The sequence below is a fragment of the Pyrgilauda ruficollis genome, unplaced genomic scaffold (genome assembly GCF_017590135.1).
Source record: "Pyrgilauda ruficollis isolate IOZ18807 unplaced genomic scaffold, ASM1759013v1 scaffold153, whole genome shotgun sequence".
NCBI classification, from domain to species: domain Eukaryota; kingdom Metazoa; phylum Chordata; class Aves; order Passeriformes; family Passeridae; genus Pyrgilauda; species Pyrgilauda ruficollis.
In genome coordinates this window covers 784,191-802,528 of record NW_024513988.1, presented here as the reverse complement: position 1 = coordinate 802,528, position 18,338 = coordinate 784,191, and the positions used below count along the sequence as shown (strand labels likewise).

Below are 18,338 nucleotides of genomic sequence, written 5' to 3'. Positions count from 1 at the left end.
AATCGAATATAATAAAAGTATCTTGCTGAAACATAAGCTAATACAATTTTTCTCTCTATTTAAGACCAAAATCTTAAGTGGAAGCGCTGTAACACAATCTGTGCAGCGTACCAGCCTGGAGCAGTACTGGTTTTTTTGTTTCTCATTTCTTTCTCTAAACTGAGAGTCTGCACTTGGAAAAAATAAATCTTTTATAGAATAAAAAATATCATTTGATAGCTAGGAGACAGATATAAGTACTTAAGGTAACACTTTAATGGGAATCATCTGCTTAAGGTCTGAGGAATGATCTGCAGTGCTGCAGCATGTGCTGCTGGTTCCAGATGTGGTGTGGCAGCAGGGCTGGGCTGCCTCAGCTGCTTGCTGACACCCAAAGGAGAAGAAAGCCTGACTGTCCCTCTTTCCCTGCTTCACCTTCTCACTTCTTGTGATGAGCTGTGGCCACAGGCTGAGTAATGAATTCACTCCACTGGCTTCCCTTTTTCACCTTTACCTTTTTCTGCCAGAGGTGATTTTTGTGTAATTTTGCTGAGCTGAGTCAGCTTGCCTTTGTGAGAGCTGGCTCAGCTGTAGTGAGCAGCCAGGAGGAGATGACAGGGAAGTTTTACTTCTGATGGTGAGATGTTGGCTCGTGGTATATTCCATATGGAAATCTCTAGAATCTAGAAGTGCAGTCTGCAGACAGTGGTGGGCTCCTCTGCCTGTGTGAGACTTCAACCAGAATCAAGCCAGCTCTGTTGCAGAACTGTGTGAGCTAATATACACTGCCCCTTAGGGAAGATTTGCTGTTTCTCTTTAAATCATCCACTGTTACACAAGGCTGAATGGCAATATTGCTTTCTGAGGTCTGGTTACATATTTAGCATGAACATATACCAAATGAAATGCAGGATCAAGCTAAGGGGTAGTTGGCGGTTTTCTTTGATTGTATCATACTAAAGCAATAAAGCAATCACAGATCCAGGGCTAAAATGTAGCTCCAGTTCATGATTGGCATCAATGTATTTATTTGTAACTGATATATTTATTTATTAGCTTCTTTGTTGCACAGTGTGCTAGAATCATTACATATGTTGCCAGAAAAAATGTAGGCCAGTGTTTGAGTTGAGTGTGATTGTTTTTTATATTGTATATCGTAAAATGGCCTGGGTTGAAAGGGACCCTGAAGATCACCCTGTTCCATCTCCCTTGCCATGGGCAGGGAATCCTTCCACTATCCCAGGCTGCTCAGAGCTCCATCCAGCCTGGCTTTATACACTTCCAGGGATGGGCAACCTGTGCCAGGGCCTCACCACGCACACAGCAAAGCATTTCCCTCTAAATCTAGTATAAAGCTACTCTTTTTCATTGTAAAGCCTTCCCCCTTGTCCTGTCACTACATGCCCTTGTAAAAGTCCCTCTCCTCTGCTCTCGTAGGCTCCTTTCAGGCACTGCAAGGCCACAGTGACCCCAAAGCCTTCTCCTCTCCAGGCTGAACAATCCCAATTCTCTCAGCCTGTCTTCGCAGGAGAGGTGCTCCATCCCTCTGGTCTTGCTGGTCTCCTCTGGCCTCACTCCAGCAGGTCGCTGTTGTTCCTGTGCTGGGAGCCCGGGGCTGGATGCAGAGCTCCAGCTGGGATCTCCCCAGAGCAGAGCAGAGCAGAGGGGCAGGATCCCCTCCCCAGCTGCTCTCACGCTGCTTTGGGTGCAGCCCAGGCTGGGATTGGCTTTCTGGGCTCCAGCTGCACACTGCTGGCTCCTGTCCAGCCTCTCACCCACCGGCACCCCAAGTCCTTGTCCCCAGGGCTGCCCTGGATCTGCTCATCCCCAGCCTGGACTGGTACCAGGGGCTGCCCTGGCCTTGCCAGCACCAGCACCTGGCCTTGTTAAACCACAGGAGATTTAGTGGGCCGCTTCTTGAGCTTGTCCAGGTCCCTCTGGATGGCAGCCCGTCCTTCAGGAGGGTCAGCTGCACCACTGAAGGGTGGGATGTACCAGACTGGCCATACCATTCGTGGTGTGTTACAGCTTCAATGGTGTCATGGGTGGGTGTCAGAACACCAGGCCAGCACCATGGGGTCCTTGTGCTTGGGGCAGCACGTGGTGATTCTTCACAGGGCCAGCAGCTGCTGCCTGTGCTTTTGGCATCCTTTTCACTGCAAGTACAACAAACCTGGCTCTAAGCTGTTTTTCCAATGTCTCTCTATCCCCAGTGCCCCCTTCTTTCACAGAAAGCATTGCTCCTGTACTTTGCTTTTCCGTAACAGGTGATGCCTGGTTTTGATCTTGTTCTGGCTCTTCCTTTGCGTTTAAGTGCCAAAATATTTTTTCTTCCTTTAAGAGGCTTTCAGTTAAACCTGTAAACTGGGCTTTGCAGCAAAATTCTTAATGTGCTTTAGGGCAATTTTTGGTGGACTGTAAAGAATCATGGAAGAATAGGCAGATGCACATGCTGGATCAGCAGCTTCACCTGTTGTTGATGGAAGAAAGTAGTAAAGGGCAGAACGTACAGTTAATGATGCAAGTCTGAGAATACAGCTTGGTTGTTGCAAGTGGACAAAAAGGATTGTATTTCAGCACATAGCAGTACTTTATTTTAGGACTATCACAGTATCATAAATAGTTTGCTAACATATACAAACATCTTAGTGCTTAGCTTTCAGTGGTTAACCATGTGTCAACAAAAGCTCTAGAAACAGGTTTAATGAATAGCCTTGTTCTGAGAGAATGAATCCTCACAATTTTTTGGAAACAGTGTTTTGGAGACTTGAGGACATTCTTTTTCAAAAACAAATGTTTCAAAGATAAAACAATAAAAAACTTGAATGTGTCTGATCAGATGAAGTTTGAAGATGATCAGGCCAAAGCTGAGTTGGGTCTGATATATCAACACATTGTGAAAAGTGCACAAAATAAGATTTCTGCAGCACATGTTTCTGTTGAGCACTTTTGGACAGCTACACATCCTGGATGCAGCACCTTTGTGCAGGCTGTGGCTGCTGCCAGCCTGTGGTATCCTGCACGAGCAGGAATGAGTGAGTAGATCAGATAGGCAGTAATAACATGAGTCTTGGTTAGGCTTGTTATTAATCACTGACTGCGTTGTTTGTTGTTGTAATTGTGATTCTGACCAAAGCAGAAAATTGCAGTTGCTTTAACAGATTAGATTTTGCATTTAATTTGGCATGTGGCCTCTTTAAACATAAAGCCAGGCATTAAAATAAATGTGAAAAGGGAGGAGAGTGCTGCCTTTCAAAGAGCACACTCTGACTTGGAAACTCACAGCAAATGCTCTCCGTTGAATTTCTTCACTTACGTTGCTCTGTGAATTTATTTGAAAACTGTAGTATATGTACAAACAAATGAAGCAAAATCTTCAGAATTCATTTTATTGAGCTAAAGTTGTTCTATGAAAGCTTGACTTCTGACATGACAAAAGATGGGGCTGGTAGAAAGCTCACTGCAGCAATGAGGAGAAAGGTCTTGTTTCCTTTTTGTTCCCAATCCTCCTCCTGGCCATGTGCTTCCACTCCTTCCAAGGTGCCACCACTGCACTTGTGTTGCCTCAAATCACCCACTCCTGAGAAAGCTGTCTATGTTTTCACTGGATGATTTATGAAGGGATCTAGTGAGGACCAGAACTGGTATAAGGTAAGTGGGAGAAATGTGCAATGACATGTAGGAAAAAAAACCTAAATAAAACCTTTGATCTTGAACAAACTCATATTTTTAATAGGGAGTGTTTTATTTTAACTGTTACTAGAAGATATTTTCCTTTGTATGATATCAATGCTAGGTGTTTAATGTGAAGTGTTGGATTTTTATGTATTCAGTACTTGCTGATCTTTACAGAAATTAAACTGAGCAATCAGAGATGTTTCTTGTTTCTTAAATGAAGTAGGCACAGCTTCAGAAATTAAAACAAAGCCATTTCAAAACTTATGTTTAACTGCACCAGTTTCTAGGTTGAAATATTTTTCTAGATGCTTGGAAGTCTGTCTGCTCCCTTTAAAGTGTGAGCTCCTGGGGGCTCCCAGAATGTAGCAGCAAGAAGCCTGCATGTGATGTCCCCTACTACTTCAGTGCTTCAGTGCTCTGGAAAAGAGCACCTAGAGGAAGAAAATGTTACCAACTCCATTTAAAGGAAATCAAAAGAGTCGTCAGAGGTTTTTGCATTTTTAAATCATAGGCTAAATGAGCATTTTCTCTTTTGCCATGATTAATTTATATAAATGGAGTGAAAGATGGAATTGTTGTCCCAAGACACTTAATGAGAATGAAGTATCTATCCCATCAGCTGTATTTCAAATATCAGTTCAGTTGACAGGTTAAAAACAAGCTTCATTGGATGTTCAAATATAGGAGACTTGGGTAGTCTGTGGGGAGCTCAGCTCCTCTTGTATGGTTGGAAGAAAAAGCACAGCTCTGACTATTTTTTTCCAGGGGGTAAATCAAGAGTGGCTTAATTTAGTGAAATTCACTGTGCTCCATATTTGCTCTGTCTAGCTGCTGCCCTGCCTCTCTGAGGAAGCCCACACACACTGCATCATGTGTGCCTCCACTTCAGATTGAAATTACCATTACCAAATGAGGAACTCCTGCTTCCTGCCTTGCTTTTGCGTGTTCTGTGCTGTGTCTGGTGCCCCATGTGTGGAGACGCGAGCTTTGACTCTATGTTTCAGAAGGCTGGTAGAATATATTATGATATATTAAAATACTACGTTAAAACTATACTAAAGGAATATAGAGAAAATATTCATCAGAAGGTTAGAAAAAACAGGAATGGAACACATAACCAAGACTCTTTCCTTCCAGAGAGTCCGATGCAGCTGCATCTGTGATTGGCTATTAATTAAAAATAACTAGGGGGGGGGGGGGGGGGGGGGGTTTACTTACTTCACTACCCCTAGGAAAGTGGTATTTTTTGGTCATACCATTGTGTTAAATCTTCTCACCAAAGGCCTGACAAAAGTCAAGGAAGATGGAAGGCTTAACACCTGGTTAAGTCTTGAAGAGTTCATCTTCAGTGTCTGCAGTTCATGAACCTCAGATGCTCGGCTAAACTGGAGCAGTGGAGCAGGAAGATTTTGTCCAGAGCAGAAATTGCCAATGTTAAAGAAAACAAACCGTAGCCCTTTTTCTCTCCCAATAAGTGCTAGATGGCATGAAGAATCATCTAACTGTAAAATGGTTTGGGTTGGAAGGGAACTTTGAAAGTCATCTAATTCCAACCCTGCTCTGGGCAGGAACACCTTCATGGATGGAGCCCCATCCAACCTGGCCTTGAATGTTTCCAGGGATGGATCCTAAACTTCTCTGTGCCAGCGTTTCACCACCTTCATGGTAAAAATGCCTTCCTTATATGTAGTCTAAATCTCTTTCAGTTTAAAACCATTACCACTTATCCTGTCACAACAGCCCTGCTAATAAGTTTGTCTCCATTTTTCTTGTGAGCCCCCTTTAAGTGCTTTCAGAAGAGTTGTTACCAACTCCATTTAAAAGAAATCAAAAGGGTTGAGAGGTTTTTTAAATTTTTTAATCATGGGCTAAATTAGCATTTTCTCTTTTGTTGTGATTAATTTATATAAATGTTTATTTGGAAATTGTTTTTAAAAATAATATAGACACTAGCAGTGCTTAAAATAGTGCTACCCATCACCCAAAATATGACAGCACTTGAAATCAAAGTTAGAATTAAATATAGCCAGTGACAAGTGCATTCAAAATGTTCTGACAGATGAGTAGAAGGAAATATATTCATAAGATTAAGTAATTGCTTATACAGTTCATAATGACTGGAAATAGTCAAAAATAGCTAAATAAAGAGCAGGTTATTTGAGAATCTGCTAAAGATTTTTGAGAGGAAAACACATGCAAGTTCTTTATTATGGAAATGATAGTGATAAATTTGTAGTGACAGGAATTAATTGAAAGATGTTTACAGTATGGAAAGACCAAGCTTGATGTGTTTGAAAATGGCTTTTAGATCCAGAATTTCCTTCCTGTTCTCTATACCACATGGAACAAGCAAGGATAGCAGCAGTAAAACTTCTTTTGGCAGGAGAGACTGTGGACAGAAAAGTTGGGTTTGTTGCTGGTTTTTCAGGTTTTTTATTGCTTTGATGGTTTATTTAAAGATAAATTAGTGTTGCTAATAAGCTGCCATAATAAATTAATCTTTAAGCTGGTAATCTCAGGAATGATAAGGAATTTTGCTATGCTTTTCAAATTTCAAATATAACTTTTAAGGGCAGATCAGCCTGAAACATTCTAATTAATAGAAGTGGGCATCATTATAACAATAGAATACTCTGAACTGGGTTTGGCAACAGCATTGTGGTAAAGAATTTGGCAGAGCATTATATTTTTTATTACCTGAAGTGATCAGCTATCTCATTTTTTGCTCCAATCCCAGTTCAGCTGAAGCCAATAAAAAACCTTGAAAGGACCAGAATCAAATGCTTCACAGCTCACATTTTCACGAGCTGGGGTAAGGGCACTTCCACGTGGTACTTTGGTTTTGCTGTCCTAATGAATTCACAGAAACCCCAACAACCCCCCAGCCTATAAATGCATAACTGATAGATCACATAGCAGGCTTTCTTATTGCAGCTGTAAGCAGGTTCAGTGATTTATTTTTCAACTGACACAGCCAGAGATCACTTTTCTGACCCTTATTATTTGCCCTAATTAATAAACTGTCTTGTTTTATAAAAGGTTGCATGCTGTAATCTCCTGTGATGCTGAAAAGGCTGTTCAAGGCAATGGCTCACAGTACTTAGAGTGACACATTTAAAACAGAATATTTGTGTTTACCAGTGTTTTGTTTAGACAGTTCTGTTTTCAACTGTCACAGTAGATCTCTGTTAAACCACTTAAAATCCACTGTCTTTCCTAAAGGTCCTGGAAAGAAATGCCAAAATCAAAACACTGATAGTTTACACCTCTGTACAAGTTAGGTTAACTTGCTGCTGCTTTGCTCCTCAAAAATCTTCCTCCTCCTCTTCCTACTTAATCACAAAATGCTTTGGATTGGAAGGGACCTTAAAGATCATCCAGTTCCAGACACCCTGCCATGGGCAGGGACACCTTCCACAGGACCAGGTTGCTCCAAGCCCCATCCAACCTGGCCTGGAACATTTCCAGGGATCCAGGGGCAGCCACAGCTTCTCTGGGCAGCCTGTGCAGCACCACCCTCACAGTAAAGGATTTTTTCCCAATATCCAGTCCAACCCTAGCCTCTGTCAGGGTTATTTGCTGTTACAAGTAATTTCCTGCTTTATGTATTCTAATAGCAACTCCATTTTCAAAGGAAGCTACATGTAAAATTTGCAAGTGTGACAAAAAAAAAATTCATTTTCATTTTAATCTAAATTCATAACTCCTCATAGTCTGTCTCTTGTTTATTTTCCCTCTGTTAACCCTGTTGAATCATGAGTTCTAAAAAGAGACAAGATACAAGGTAAGAGTGGGCCAGGAGTCAGTGCATGAAAGAAGGAAAACAAACTCAACCCAAACAAGTGCCATTCAAAGGAAGTTTGTCCCTCTACAAGGAGAGGTAAGTTTACACTGTATTCAACTAAATTTTAAACTTTGCTCCTTCTTTGTAAAGGGCAGGATGTGTCTTCCAAATTATCATGGTATGTGCAACCAGTGTTTGAATGTCAGACCCTGCACATTTTCAGGGTCTAAGGTGCAGACTCCGTGAGTAAATTTGAGTGTTTTACTCTACTGAAAGGGCAGTTTACTGCCAAACCACTACACAACTGATGTTTAACAGTTACACCCTCTTTAAGTTTTTTGATTAATTATGAAGGATGAGATTTTTGCTTGTATAGCATGGAATCAGTTACAAATAATTTGTAGGAACAGTAGAAAAATCAAATTTCCAGTGATTGAATGGGATTCTGTACAATTTTTGTAGCGTATTTAAAATCTGGCTTTGCCAGATGTCTGTAGTAACATTAAAGACTCTCTGGATGGTCACAAGCCCTGTGAAATCCCTTTCCTTTGCAGTGCTCCTGTCAGTTCCATTAGTTAATAATTTTTGAGTCCCAGGAAAAATCTAGGTAAAAGTGTGCTCTAGAGCTCAAAATTACATCAAAAATTTTAAAAATTGTTAGCTAAATGAAAGGGAAATATGGCAGAATGTTTTTGCAAGCTTATGATTGCATAGCTTCTCATAACCTTGTATTTTGATTATCAACAGTGACCTCACACAATTCATTTATTTCAGCCTCACAGAACTTCAAGAACTTCAAAATGCTCTCACAAGTAGGGCAAAAGTGAATTGAAACATCCCAGCATGGGGATTTCCCCAGGTCTCAACAAAAAAAAAAAAAGAAGCTGGAGAGAGATTTGTGACTCACCAAAAGCCAAACTGGATGGCGAAATTTTGTGAACAGGAACAGCAATGGCACTGCTACCAACTGCATTGTATTTGTTTTCCAAAGGGCAAGAATTCATTGTGTAGCACTGTCAGTGTACCCCCTTCACATTCCAAGATTTGAAGTGTTTCCATTGTTACAAAGACATTTACAGATTGAAAATCTCAGACCAATTTCCTGCATCTCGCTCAACAACACTGTAGCTTCCAGTATGTTAAAAACAATGAGATTCAGTGAAATATTACATATTCATTTCAGCCCTTAAGCCAATAACTTACAATAACAAGTGGATTGTAGGCACCAAATTGAAAGAGAATTTGCTGTTGTCAGCACTAACTCAATGAAGTGGAAAAAAGGCGAGGGTTGTTCCATCCTAAAAAATTCTTTAATTGTTTGTGCCTTAACTGTACAGCCGCTGTCAAACAAGAGAACAGCCTGACATGTTTGCTGTGAGACCCTCTGCTCCGGCTCCTGTGCTGAGGAGGGGACACAAGTGGTGGCAGCAATTTGCTCAGCAGGACCCATGGGCTGCATAATGCTGGGGGTTGATATTTTAATAAGACGTAAAATTTATGGTGGCTACAGCTGTAGGTACAGAAACTGTCTTGACACAGTGAACCAATAACTCCCACAAGTTCTTGTCTCTTGATTTTTGATCTAATATGATGTTTCATTCTACTTAAAAGTATAATTTTTGTCATCCCTGTAGTGCATGACATTAAAGTGCTTCTATGGAGTAGGCTGGGCTTTGGTTTGAAAGTTAAATGTGTCTCTCTACATTTCAGCTTTTAAGCTATGAAAGAAACATTAGTTGTGAAACCTGGGTAGCTTTTTAAAAAGGGGCAAATCTCTGGCTTTTTGCTTACCATCCACTGGCCCACAGTATTCTATTTCCTCTCTTTGACCTGGTATTTACTGTTCAACATCAAAACAACTTGATGCAAGTGTACTTTGTCAGAATTGGTAGTGTGCCATGTAACAAATGCTTCCTTTTGATGCAAAATTATGATCATAAAAATAAAACAAAGTAAGTCATGTGACCAGCAATGTCTAAACAAAACCAGTGTAATCCACTAGCGGTACTATAGATATATATATATATATAAAATATAAATATATATATAAATATATATATATATTTGACAGATCAAGTCACAAAATAATTTTCACACTCCAATCTATTACAAGAATGAATAGAAAATTCAACCTACAAAGAAGTGAATATGCCAAACAACAAAATAGACTTCTTACGGTGGTTTAAAATATTAAGTCACAAAAAATAGCTAATGTCAATATGAGCAATTAAAATACTCTTCTTTCTGAAGAAAAAGAAGATGAAACTATTAATGAAGCATCAATAGTTTGATGGGTTGGCTCATATGGAAGAGGGCAGCAGTACAAAATTTGCTCTTTATGCATTCTCTCCTCTTGGCACAGTGCCTTTGTGCAAAGAACAGTCCTGCAGCCTTTGTGTCTCTTTTCCCACATGGGAACTTCACTCCTTCCTCGTTGTGCAGAAGATCTTTCACATTTCTGTAAATCATCTTGCAATATGCAAGGTAGCACGCACTTTTTTCAAAAGCATGTTATGGTCCAGCAATCCCCCTCGGCCCAGCAGGAGGTTTGTGCCTAGGGGCCAGGGAGGGACATGGACTTTTGGAAGAACCGTGGGTGCCTGGGGGGCCCTGGGTACGGGGGTGGGGGCACAGCATCAGAGGTCACTGCCTGCTCGTAGGTGGGCAGCCCTGACTCGTCAGCACCGACGGGAACGGGGTTTAAGGAGAACTCCTCGTGCCTCCTGAAGATGCTGGCTGAATTCCGTCTCCTGCTCCTCACGTAACCCAAGTACCTAAACAAAGGTAGCAGCAGGTAAGTGGAAAGTTCTGCTTTAAAGAGAAGCAAGGAGATGAAGTCTTAATGATAAAATAAACAAAACCCCAAACAACCCAAAAAACCCCCACAAGAGAAGAACCATGCCTTCAGTGATCACACGGACCAGAAGCCAAATACTCTCTCCAAACCACAGGTAAGAATAGCTCAGTGATGTGAAATTTATAGGGAAGAGAAAGCACAGAATCCTTTTATATTCCTTTCAAGATTAGGACAAAGGAGCACTCAGGAGTAGAGACTTGTAGAGATTCTCAGTTCAGTCAAAGAGAATTCTCCCAGGCTTCAGGCCTGGGAAACTTAAGAAGAATGAAAACAATTATTATCTCTCTTTCTGTTCGTATTGTTTATAGATATGTCCCTTCAGAGTGTACTATTCATAGTTCACCAACAGTGTGAGAAAGTTTTACTTTGAGACTAATCAAATTTCACCTTAGCAATCCTAGTTATAAAAAGATGCTACCTCTCAATAAAGTATTCTCTCTCTTTTTCACCTTCTGAACCATAGAATCATTTAATCCATCCCTGACTCAATAGCATCAGAGACTTGGTAAAAAAGCATTTCCTCCAAACTTTTTCATCATCCACTACCACAACCACTTCACATCTGAGGTAGAGCACATGCCATGAGAGCATACAGCTTATTTGAAAGCACCAACAGAACATGTTAGACTTCCCATTGCAGGCCCCCACCTACTAAAATTATTCCATCATCTTAGTAAGAATATTTTGAAACCAAGAAGACAGACACATGCAATAAAAAAAAGGCAAGCCCAAAGGTTTGGGTGTGCAATATTGTTTTATGATTTTGTGTTATTAACTGCAGCATAACTACTGTTGGTGCTCACTTAACTTTGCTTCTAGGCAAGTAAGAACTAGAACTTCCACTGGATTTTCTGAGAATACAATAGACCAACCCACAGTGATTTTTAAATGCCACTCTCAAGCGAGAGTTTGTATTGTGTGTGTTTGGGTTTGTTAAACAGTGAAATTCCTTACCCTGGTGGTTGCCTTGATTTGCATCTGCTCTTGCAGCAGTAGAAGATAATCAGAACAATTATAACCAACAGTACCCCAGCAGCAACCAGGCTGATGAGCAGCCCTGTGACATTGATCTTCTGTAGTGCCTCATCACCTGGAGAGAAAACATTGGTGATTTTCACTGTGCTCTTTCCATCTACCCAGCCTGCAGTGCACACTGTCAAATACTGCTTTTTTTGGGCTGCTCCTTCCACAAATGTCTAACGTGCTGTTAGAAGCTGTAAATCTGTGCAACACAACCCAAGAGAATCATTCACAGTCAACTTAAAGCAAAAGGGAGTCAATGCCCCCTTTTCTCTACGTGAAACTGTTGAGATCCCTCCCTTCCAAAGCCTTCCAAATATTCCTTCATGTACTTGTGACCTTGATCAGGTCCAACTGACCTGATAAGGTCAGTTAAACTTTTTATTTTATTTGTTATTTTTTTTAATTAAACATCTGGCATCAGACTACTCTGAGCCTAAATCAGACTGTTATATATTAGTATTAAAGAAAACAAAACCAAACCACAGCCACAAAATTACTGCACAGTTTACCAATTGTGTAATAAAGAAGTGGTCAAGGAAATTATTGTTTTTACCTACAGACCTATAATGGATCCCACTTTAAGAAGCTTCAGTTTTATTATATCAGAAAATTAAATATATTTGTACAGTTCACAGTGATCTTCAGTAAAAAGATAACTTCTGATTTCCTCAACTGAATGCATGATCTGTTAAGAATGTACTATTATAACAACCAGAAAATATTGCAATATAATAAAAAAATAAAAAGATGACTTACCTATTTTTATTTTAGGTCCTTTAGTTGAATAGTCTTTCCAAAAATCCATCTATAAAACACAGAAAAGAATCAGATTTATAGGAGATACATAAGTTACAGGCCTATTGACTTATATTTAATAGGGTACCTTGGGCAGAATTTAACAGTGGCATAAACAGAAATAGTTCCTGCTGAGGGATTTGTATTTACTCATGCTATTTTTCTTCTACAGCTTTGAATTAAAAATTCTCAGATCCCAGTTGGTAAAAGAAAAAAATGTGTTTAACCATCCAGTGTTACCTCATATTTCTGCCAGATTACAATAGAAATTAGGGTATATTCTGACACCAAAAAATGCTTACAATTATTTTTTTGCAAGTCCCTACAAAACAGTTTTTGAGGTAAAGTTAAATTCTTAATTGCATGAACTGTATTTCAATTCACATCAGCTAGGAAAAATAGTGGGATTCATTTAAGAGAAAAACTTGAATGTTTTATGACCATCAGGCATTAAATGTGTTGAGTTATAATTTTCACTTTTGCTACCAAGCAAAAGACTCCAGCAAGATTTCAATTTAGCAATTTGACCTTTTTCTTAGGAAATTGTCAGCAATGGCAAGCTAACGCTTCCACCTTTAGAACAGAACAGGGGTGTGTGTATTCCTCACTCCTCCTGCAGAGCACACCTAGAATGACAAAGAGATGCTTGCTGCTTGTGCAACAACCAGTCTGCAGACAATCCTCACATTCCTTTACTGAGCTGAAAGGTTTCTCATTGGTTATATATATATATATATTTATATATATATACAACTGGGTTTCTTCTCAGCCACATCTAGATGGGGAGCTAGAATGTGGTGCTACAGGAATACTCAGCAATAGCTGAACTGCAGCTTTGCTCCACACTGGCCTCTTACAAAACACTTCTGAGCATGACACAAGGATGCGATCAGCCAATTAATATGCTAATAATGAATAATGTGAAACATTCCAATTGGATGCTGAGAAGTTACTAAAAAAATCCAGAAGTATGAAAATATAGGAATAGCCACAAGTGGGACTTCTGAAGCTTCATTTCTATTTGTTTGCAGAATTAAATCCACATCTAAAGTCTTTAAGACAATATTCGTATATTAAGACAACATTCATATATGAAGACATTATTCATATATTAAGACATTATTCAACATATTCAAGTGCATTCACTGTGTATCTAAAGCAAGAACCCCATGTTTGGGATATCTGCTTTTAGAACAAAATAAGTAGTTGATTCTCAGTGCTGTGTCAGAGGAGTTACAGTCTCTGTGTACAATAATTTATGTTACAATAATTTGTGTACAAAAAATACGGTTATTTAGCCCATAACCTCCCTCACTATATTAAATTCAATTTGAACTGCTACCGTTTTATCAGGGTCTTCAAAAATTTCTCTTGCTTCTTCATAATTGCAGACTTCTTCATAGCATTCCCTTTCCAGGTTATCGGCTGTGAATGCTTCAAAATCAAATCTGTTGTTCAGAAGATGTCGTCCAATGAATAAATTGGCCTCCCTTGCAGATGTGAACACTAATGCAAAAAAAAAAAAAAAATCAAGTTGATTTAAAACAAATTAGGAAGGCTAGATTTGGTATTTTTTAAAGAATGGTAAAGATTTTAAAGGAGAACATTGGGATAATTTCTTTCCCTGGCATCTCTCAGCTATGCACAAGGGAAAGAAATATCAAGGTCTCCTCCTACAATGTCTTCTTCACTCCTATATTTTCTAATTATGTAACATGAAATAAATGTATTTGCCTTTCTCATAAGCCATCTCAGATATTCCTTATCGTGGCCAAGAGAATTTGATTGTCATGAGAATGTTAGTCAAGTTTTGGTGTGACCTCTGGTGGGAAGCGAGCATCAATTTTTACTGGAGCTCTTAAGAACAAAGTAATTGTCACACAAAGCAGAATTCAGTCAGATCCAAAGTAAACAACACCCTGACCTCGTGGGGGAAGGAGACAAGGGTAGGGGAAGGAAAAAACCAAATATACATTTATCAATACTCTGGTATCTGTGAGTACCAAATTTTATCACATCAGCAGACTCCTACTCATTCTGCAATTGTTCTCTTTTCACAATTGTGGCACCAAACTTTATGTAAAGGTGCCTTATTGCCAAGTTAATTTGTTTTAAATTTGTCCATGATATGAATTTTACTGACAACATGCATTTCTGAAGACTTCTGAAAAGAAGAGATTCTCTTCTTTTGTGTTCCATGAGGCCTCATGGAGTAAGTGGTGAGGTGAGATTCCAGAACAGTGAGTGAAATTATAGAAGGCTTTGGAATACAGGAATGTATTTCCTCACTAGGCATTTTCCATAGTCAAGTTTTAGCCTGCTCTTGCTCCAGTGTCTTAAAAAAAAAAAAAAAAAAAAACAAAAAAAAAACAGACAAAACCAAATTTCTAGTGAAAGCCTAATCTATGTCCACGAAATTCAGGCTCTTTGGTTGAGCAAAATGCCTAGAGGACTATTTTTGCAAGTGTAATGCAGAAACAGCATTGTCACATACCAAGCAGGATGGCTGAAAAAGGAGATGAGATTCAGGATAAAGTTATTCAGCTACAAATTAGCTTTGTGTTCTTGTTAGCCTGTTTGGCAAGATTATCACATCGCTCTGGAATTTTCACCCTAAGAGTTACTGTTAAATCTTGCAGTGCTATCTCATAACACTTTCCTCTCTGAAAACTGAGGAAACTGCACCATAACTTACATATTGGTTGTTTAGTCTTTAATACAATAGTATATTTAAGGAATAGGCAGCATATATTTATATAATTTGCATACTGTTACACTGTGTACTGAAGTAGCTACACATGTGCACATGCATTTGTTTTTGTTATTCTAAAGCAATTGCAAGAAAATACAAGCTTAAAATATTTATACTATACCTAAACAGTAACCAGAGAAAAGGAATTAACAAAAAAAACCCAAAAAACAAAACAAAACAAAAAAAAACCAAACCCAAACAAACAAAAACCAAAGAAAACCAAACAAAAACCCAAACAAAACAACAGCAACAACAAAAACAAACAAACCAAAAAACCCACCCCAAAACCAAAAGCCAAAACCAAAATCAAAACTCCCTCAAAGCCACAAGTGGAAAGGGAAAATAATTACATCGGGGGGAAAAAAAAAAATCAATATTCTTAGTTTAGTGCAAATTACAAAAGTAACTTCAGTCTTTTGAAGCAGAGATCTTCAGTTTTGCTCAGTAGTGTTTCACTCTTTACCATGCAAGTAGTATTAGCTGTCCTTTGAATTAACTTGGAAAACTCATGCATTTTGTTTAAAATGGAATGCATAATCAAACTGCCTGGAGCCTAGAACCCTCAATTCCCAGGGAAACATGGCCCACTTTTTCTTTTCAAGGATTTGTATCCATTTATCTGCACTTTTTTAACTTTGTCATATATCTCCATCTCCAACTTACTTGCTATGAGTGATTAAAACAGTATTTGAAGAATGAAACAGATGGATTTGAATTGTGTCCTAAATGTGAGGGACCTGGATGCAGGTCTGCAGTCCCTGGTTTGATAAAATGATCCATGCAGTTTTAGGATGTCCAGCATTTAATTAAAAATGCAACCACACAATACTCTCAGTAAATCAACTCTGCTGGTAAAAGATGTTCAGAAAATGCTGAAGGGGGACCTCTCAATGTAGGTACCCCATACCTCTGGCAACTGTTCTACTTGCTGAATTATTGGATTATTTATATATATAAAAATTAAAAATACATATCCAATATTTTATTGATATTAATATTATTTATATTATAGTAGAATATTAATATTATATTGATATAATTGGATATTAATTGGACACTTCTCTTTACAACTCCTCTTTAAAGGAGGAGTGGTCTGGGCCTACAGTGAGGAGAGAATTCTCACAGGAGCTCGCAGGAAGAGGCAGCCTAATGTTTTATGCCCAGAGCAAAATGGATTTTTAACAAATCGTCTCTCACAAACATTTTTCTTCTAGCCATGGTTTCTGCTCCACATACTGCCCTGAAGGAGCCTCCTGCTCCATGTGATGACTTTTAAAAACCTGTCTTAAGGTTTCAGCACTCCTTGTGCACTGAGAAGACTGGACAGCTGAGCCAGAAATTCCTTTTTGAAGCCCTTAAAATGCTAACCATCGAATGCCTTTGCTTCGTAGTGTTTGAGTCTCTCTGGGGAATTTATTTGCTTTTATATGAGTTCCTCCCCACTTCTCTCCCTGCACAGGGAAGAACTGCAAAAGCAGCGCTATGCTTATCTTTCCAGGTGGTGTAAGGGAGCCTGGTATTGAGAGAAAATATGGATTTCAAAAAACAACCAAATAAACCCTTTGAAATGCTAAGCAATTTCAGATATACAAATACAACTGTGAAGTGATCAAATAGTAACAAAACAATACTGCCTTAACACAGGTTTCAAACTTTTTGAATTTTGGTGTTACTTAAAGGATTTTGGTTGTATCAACCACAATAACCCCAGAGGGCCGGAAAAACTTCAGTTGTCCCAATCTGCGCTTACTGCAAGATCTGATAAATACTTTGATATTAACACCAAAGTCAATTATCAATAATTTCAGCAAGAGGTATTAAAATAATCTGAAATTAAGCACAAAACAGCTTAATTTTTTCATAAAGTAGAAAAAACCAACCAAACAAAAAAAACTGAAAAAAACCCAAAAAACACCAAACAACAAAACACCCAAAACAACAACAACCACAACAATAACCAAACAACTAAAGAAGCCAGCAAAGCAAAGTCAGAAACAATTTTGGAAAGCACGAAGTCACGTTAAAACTGCGTTACCATCTCTCCATTCCGGCTGCTTCAAGTGATTTAATCTCCCAGGGCAGTGAGGAAACGCGAGCACCGTCACATGCAGCTGACACAGCACCACCCAAACCGCGAACATGGCCGGGATCTGTCAGACAGAAACCAACGTGAGTTAACCAGGGATGACAGCGCAATCCTCTGAAGTGTCACCGATGAACCCGGAGTGAATCCTGCCCGTGAAGTCATCCAGCGCAAGCAGCTACACGCTCTCCGGGCCGATGGGTCCCTGCAAGAGACACCGAGCCCAACTGGTCCTGCCTGTCTCTTGCGGAGCTCTCGTTGTGCAACACCCGCACATGTCACCGCTCCGGCCGCCCCTGCTCTCCTCTCCCGGCCCAAGAGAGCGGTCGGTGGCGAACTGACGGGGAAAGAGCCCCGCAGGGTGCCCCAGGTGCGCTCTGAAACCGCAGAGCCTTTGCTGCCGAGGAGGTAACAAAATCTCCCCGACGGGAACAGGTACAAAGCCCGTTTTGTCAGAGGCATGAAACAAACCCGTAACTCTGCACGGAGTCACCCGACACGGGTAAAAACACCATCGCCGGCCGGAGCGGGGACGTGCCACAGCCCCTCGGGGCCGGGCAGGGCGCTCTGCCAGCCCCGCGGCCGCAGCAGCTCCGGGCCAGCGGCACCTGCACCGGGGAGCGCCCGGGACACAGGGAGCAGCTCTTCCCGCTGCCAGCGCTGCCCTACCTGTCCCGGAACGGGGCAGCCCCTCCCGGGCTGGGCGGCGGAAGACGGGCGGATCAGGAGCTGGAACAGCCTTTCCCCGGGCTGTGCGGATCGAGTGCTGGGACAGCCTTTCCCTGGCCTGCGTGGATCAGCAGCTGGGACAGCCTTTCTCTGGGTTGTACGGCGGAATCCCAGCGGCTCGGGCGCTAGGACAGCCTTTCCCTGGGCTGTGCGGATGAAGAGCTGGGACAGCCTTTCCCTGGGCTGTGCGGATGAAGAGCTGGGACAGCCTTTCCCTGGGCTGCGTGGATCAGCAGCTGGGACAGCCTTTCCCTGGCTGTGTGGCGGGATTCCAGCGGATCGAGTGCTGGGACAGCCTTTCCCGGGCTGTGCGGATTAGGAGCTGGGACAGCCTTTCCCGGGCTGTGTGGATCGGGTGTGGGACAGCCTTTCCCTGGCTGTCGGGATCAGGTGTGGGACAGCCTTTCCCTGGCTGTCGGGATCAGGTGTGGGACAGCCTCTTCCCGGCAGGGCGCGGCAGTCACGGGGCTGCAGCTGGGCCGCCCCCGTCCGCGCTGCCCGAGCCCCGGCTGGGGCCGCCCCGGGGCGGGGCAGGAACGCCCCTGGAGCGTGGGCAAACAGGGGTCATGGGGAGCGCTGGGGCCGCCGGAGGGTTTTCCCTCGGGCACTACGCTGGGCTTTGTTTCCAGACACCTGCCTGACCTAGCTGCTGCTGCTC

The 18,338-nt window shown here is 41.0% G+C and overlaps 1 protein-coding gene across 1 annotated transcript; it reads right to left on the bottom strand.

Moving 5' to 3' along the window:
- Nucleotides 1-9,517: 9,517 nt before the first annotated feature.
- On the bottom strand, nt 9,518-17,994 carry PRRG4 (proline rich and Gla domain 4). Its single transcript, XM_041461754.1, has 6 exons — nt 17,621-17,994; nt 16,904-17,018; nt 13,459-13,622; nt 12,078-12,126; nt 11,253-11,388; nt 9,518-10,215 (listed from the first exon to the last, which is right to left on the bottom strand). Exons 2-6 carry the CDS (start codon nt 17,007-17,009, stop codon nt 9,996-9,998), a joined length of 675 nt encoding a protein of 224 aa, XP_041317688.1. The 5' UTR covers nt 17,010-17,018; nt 17,621-17,994; the 3' UTR covers nt 9,518-9,995.
- Nucleotides 17,995-18,338: the final 344 nt, after the last annotated feature.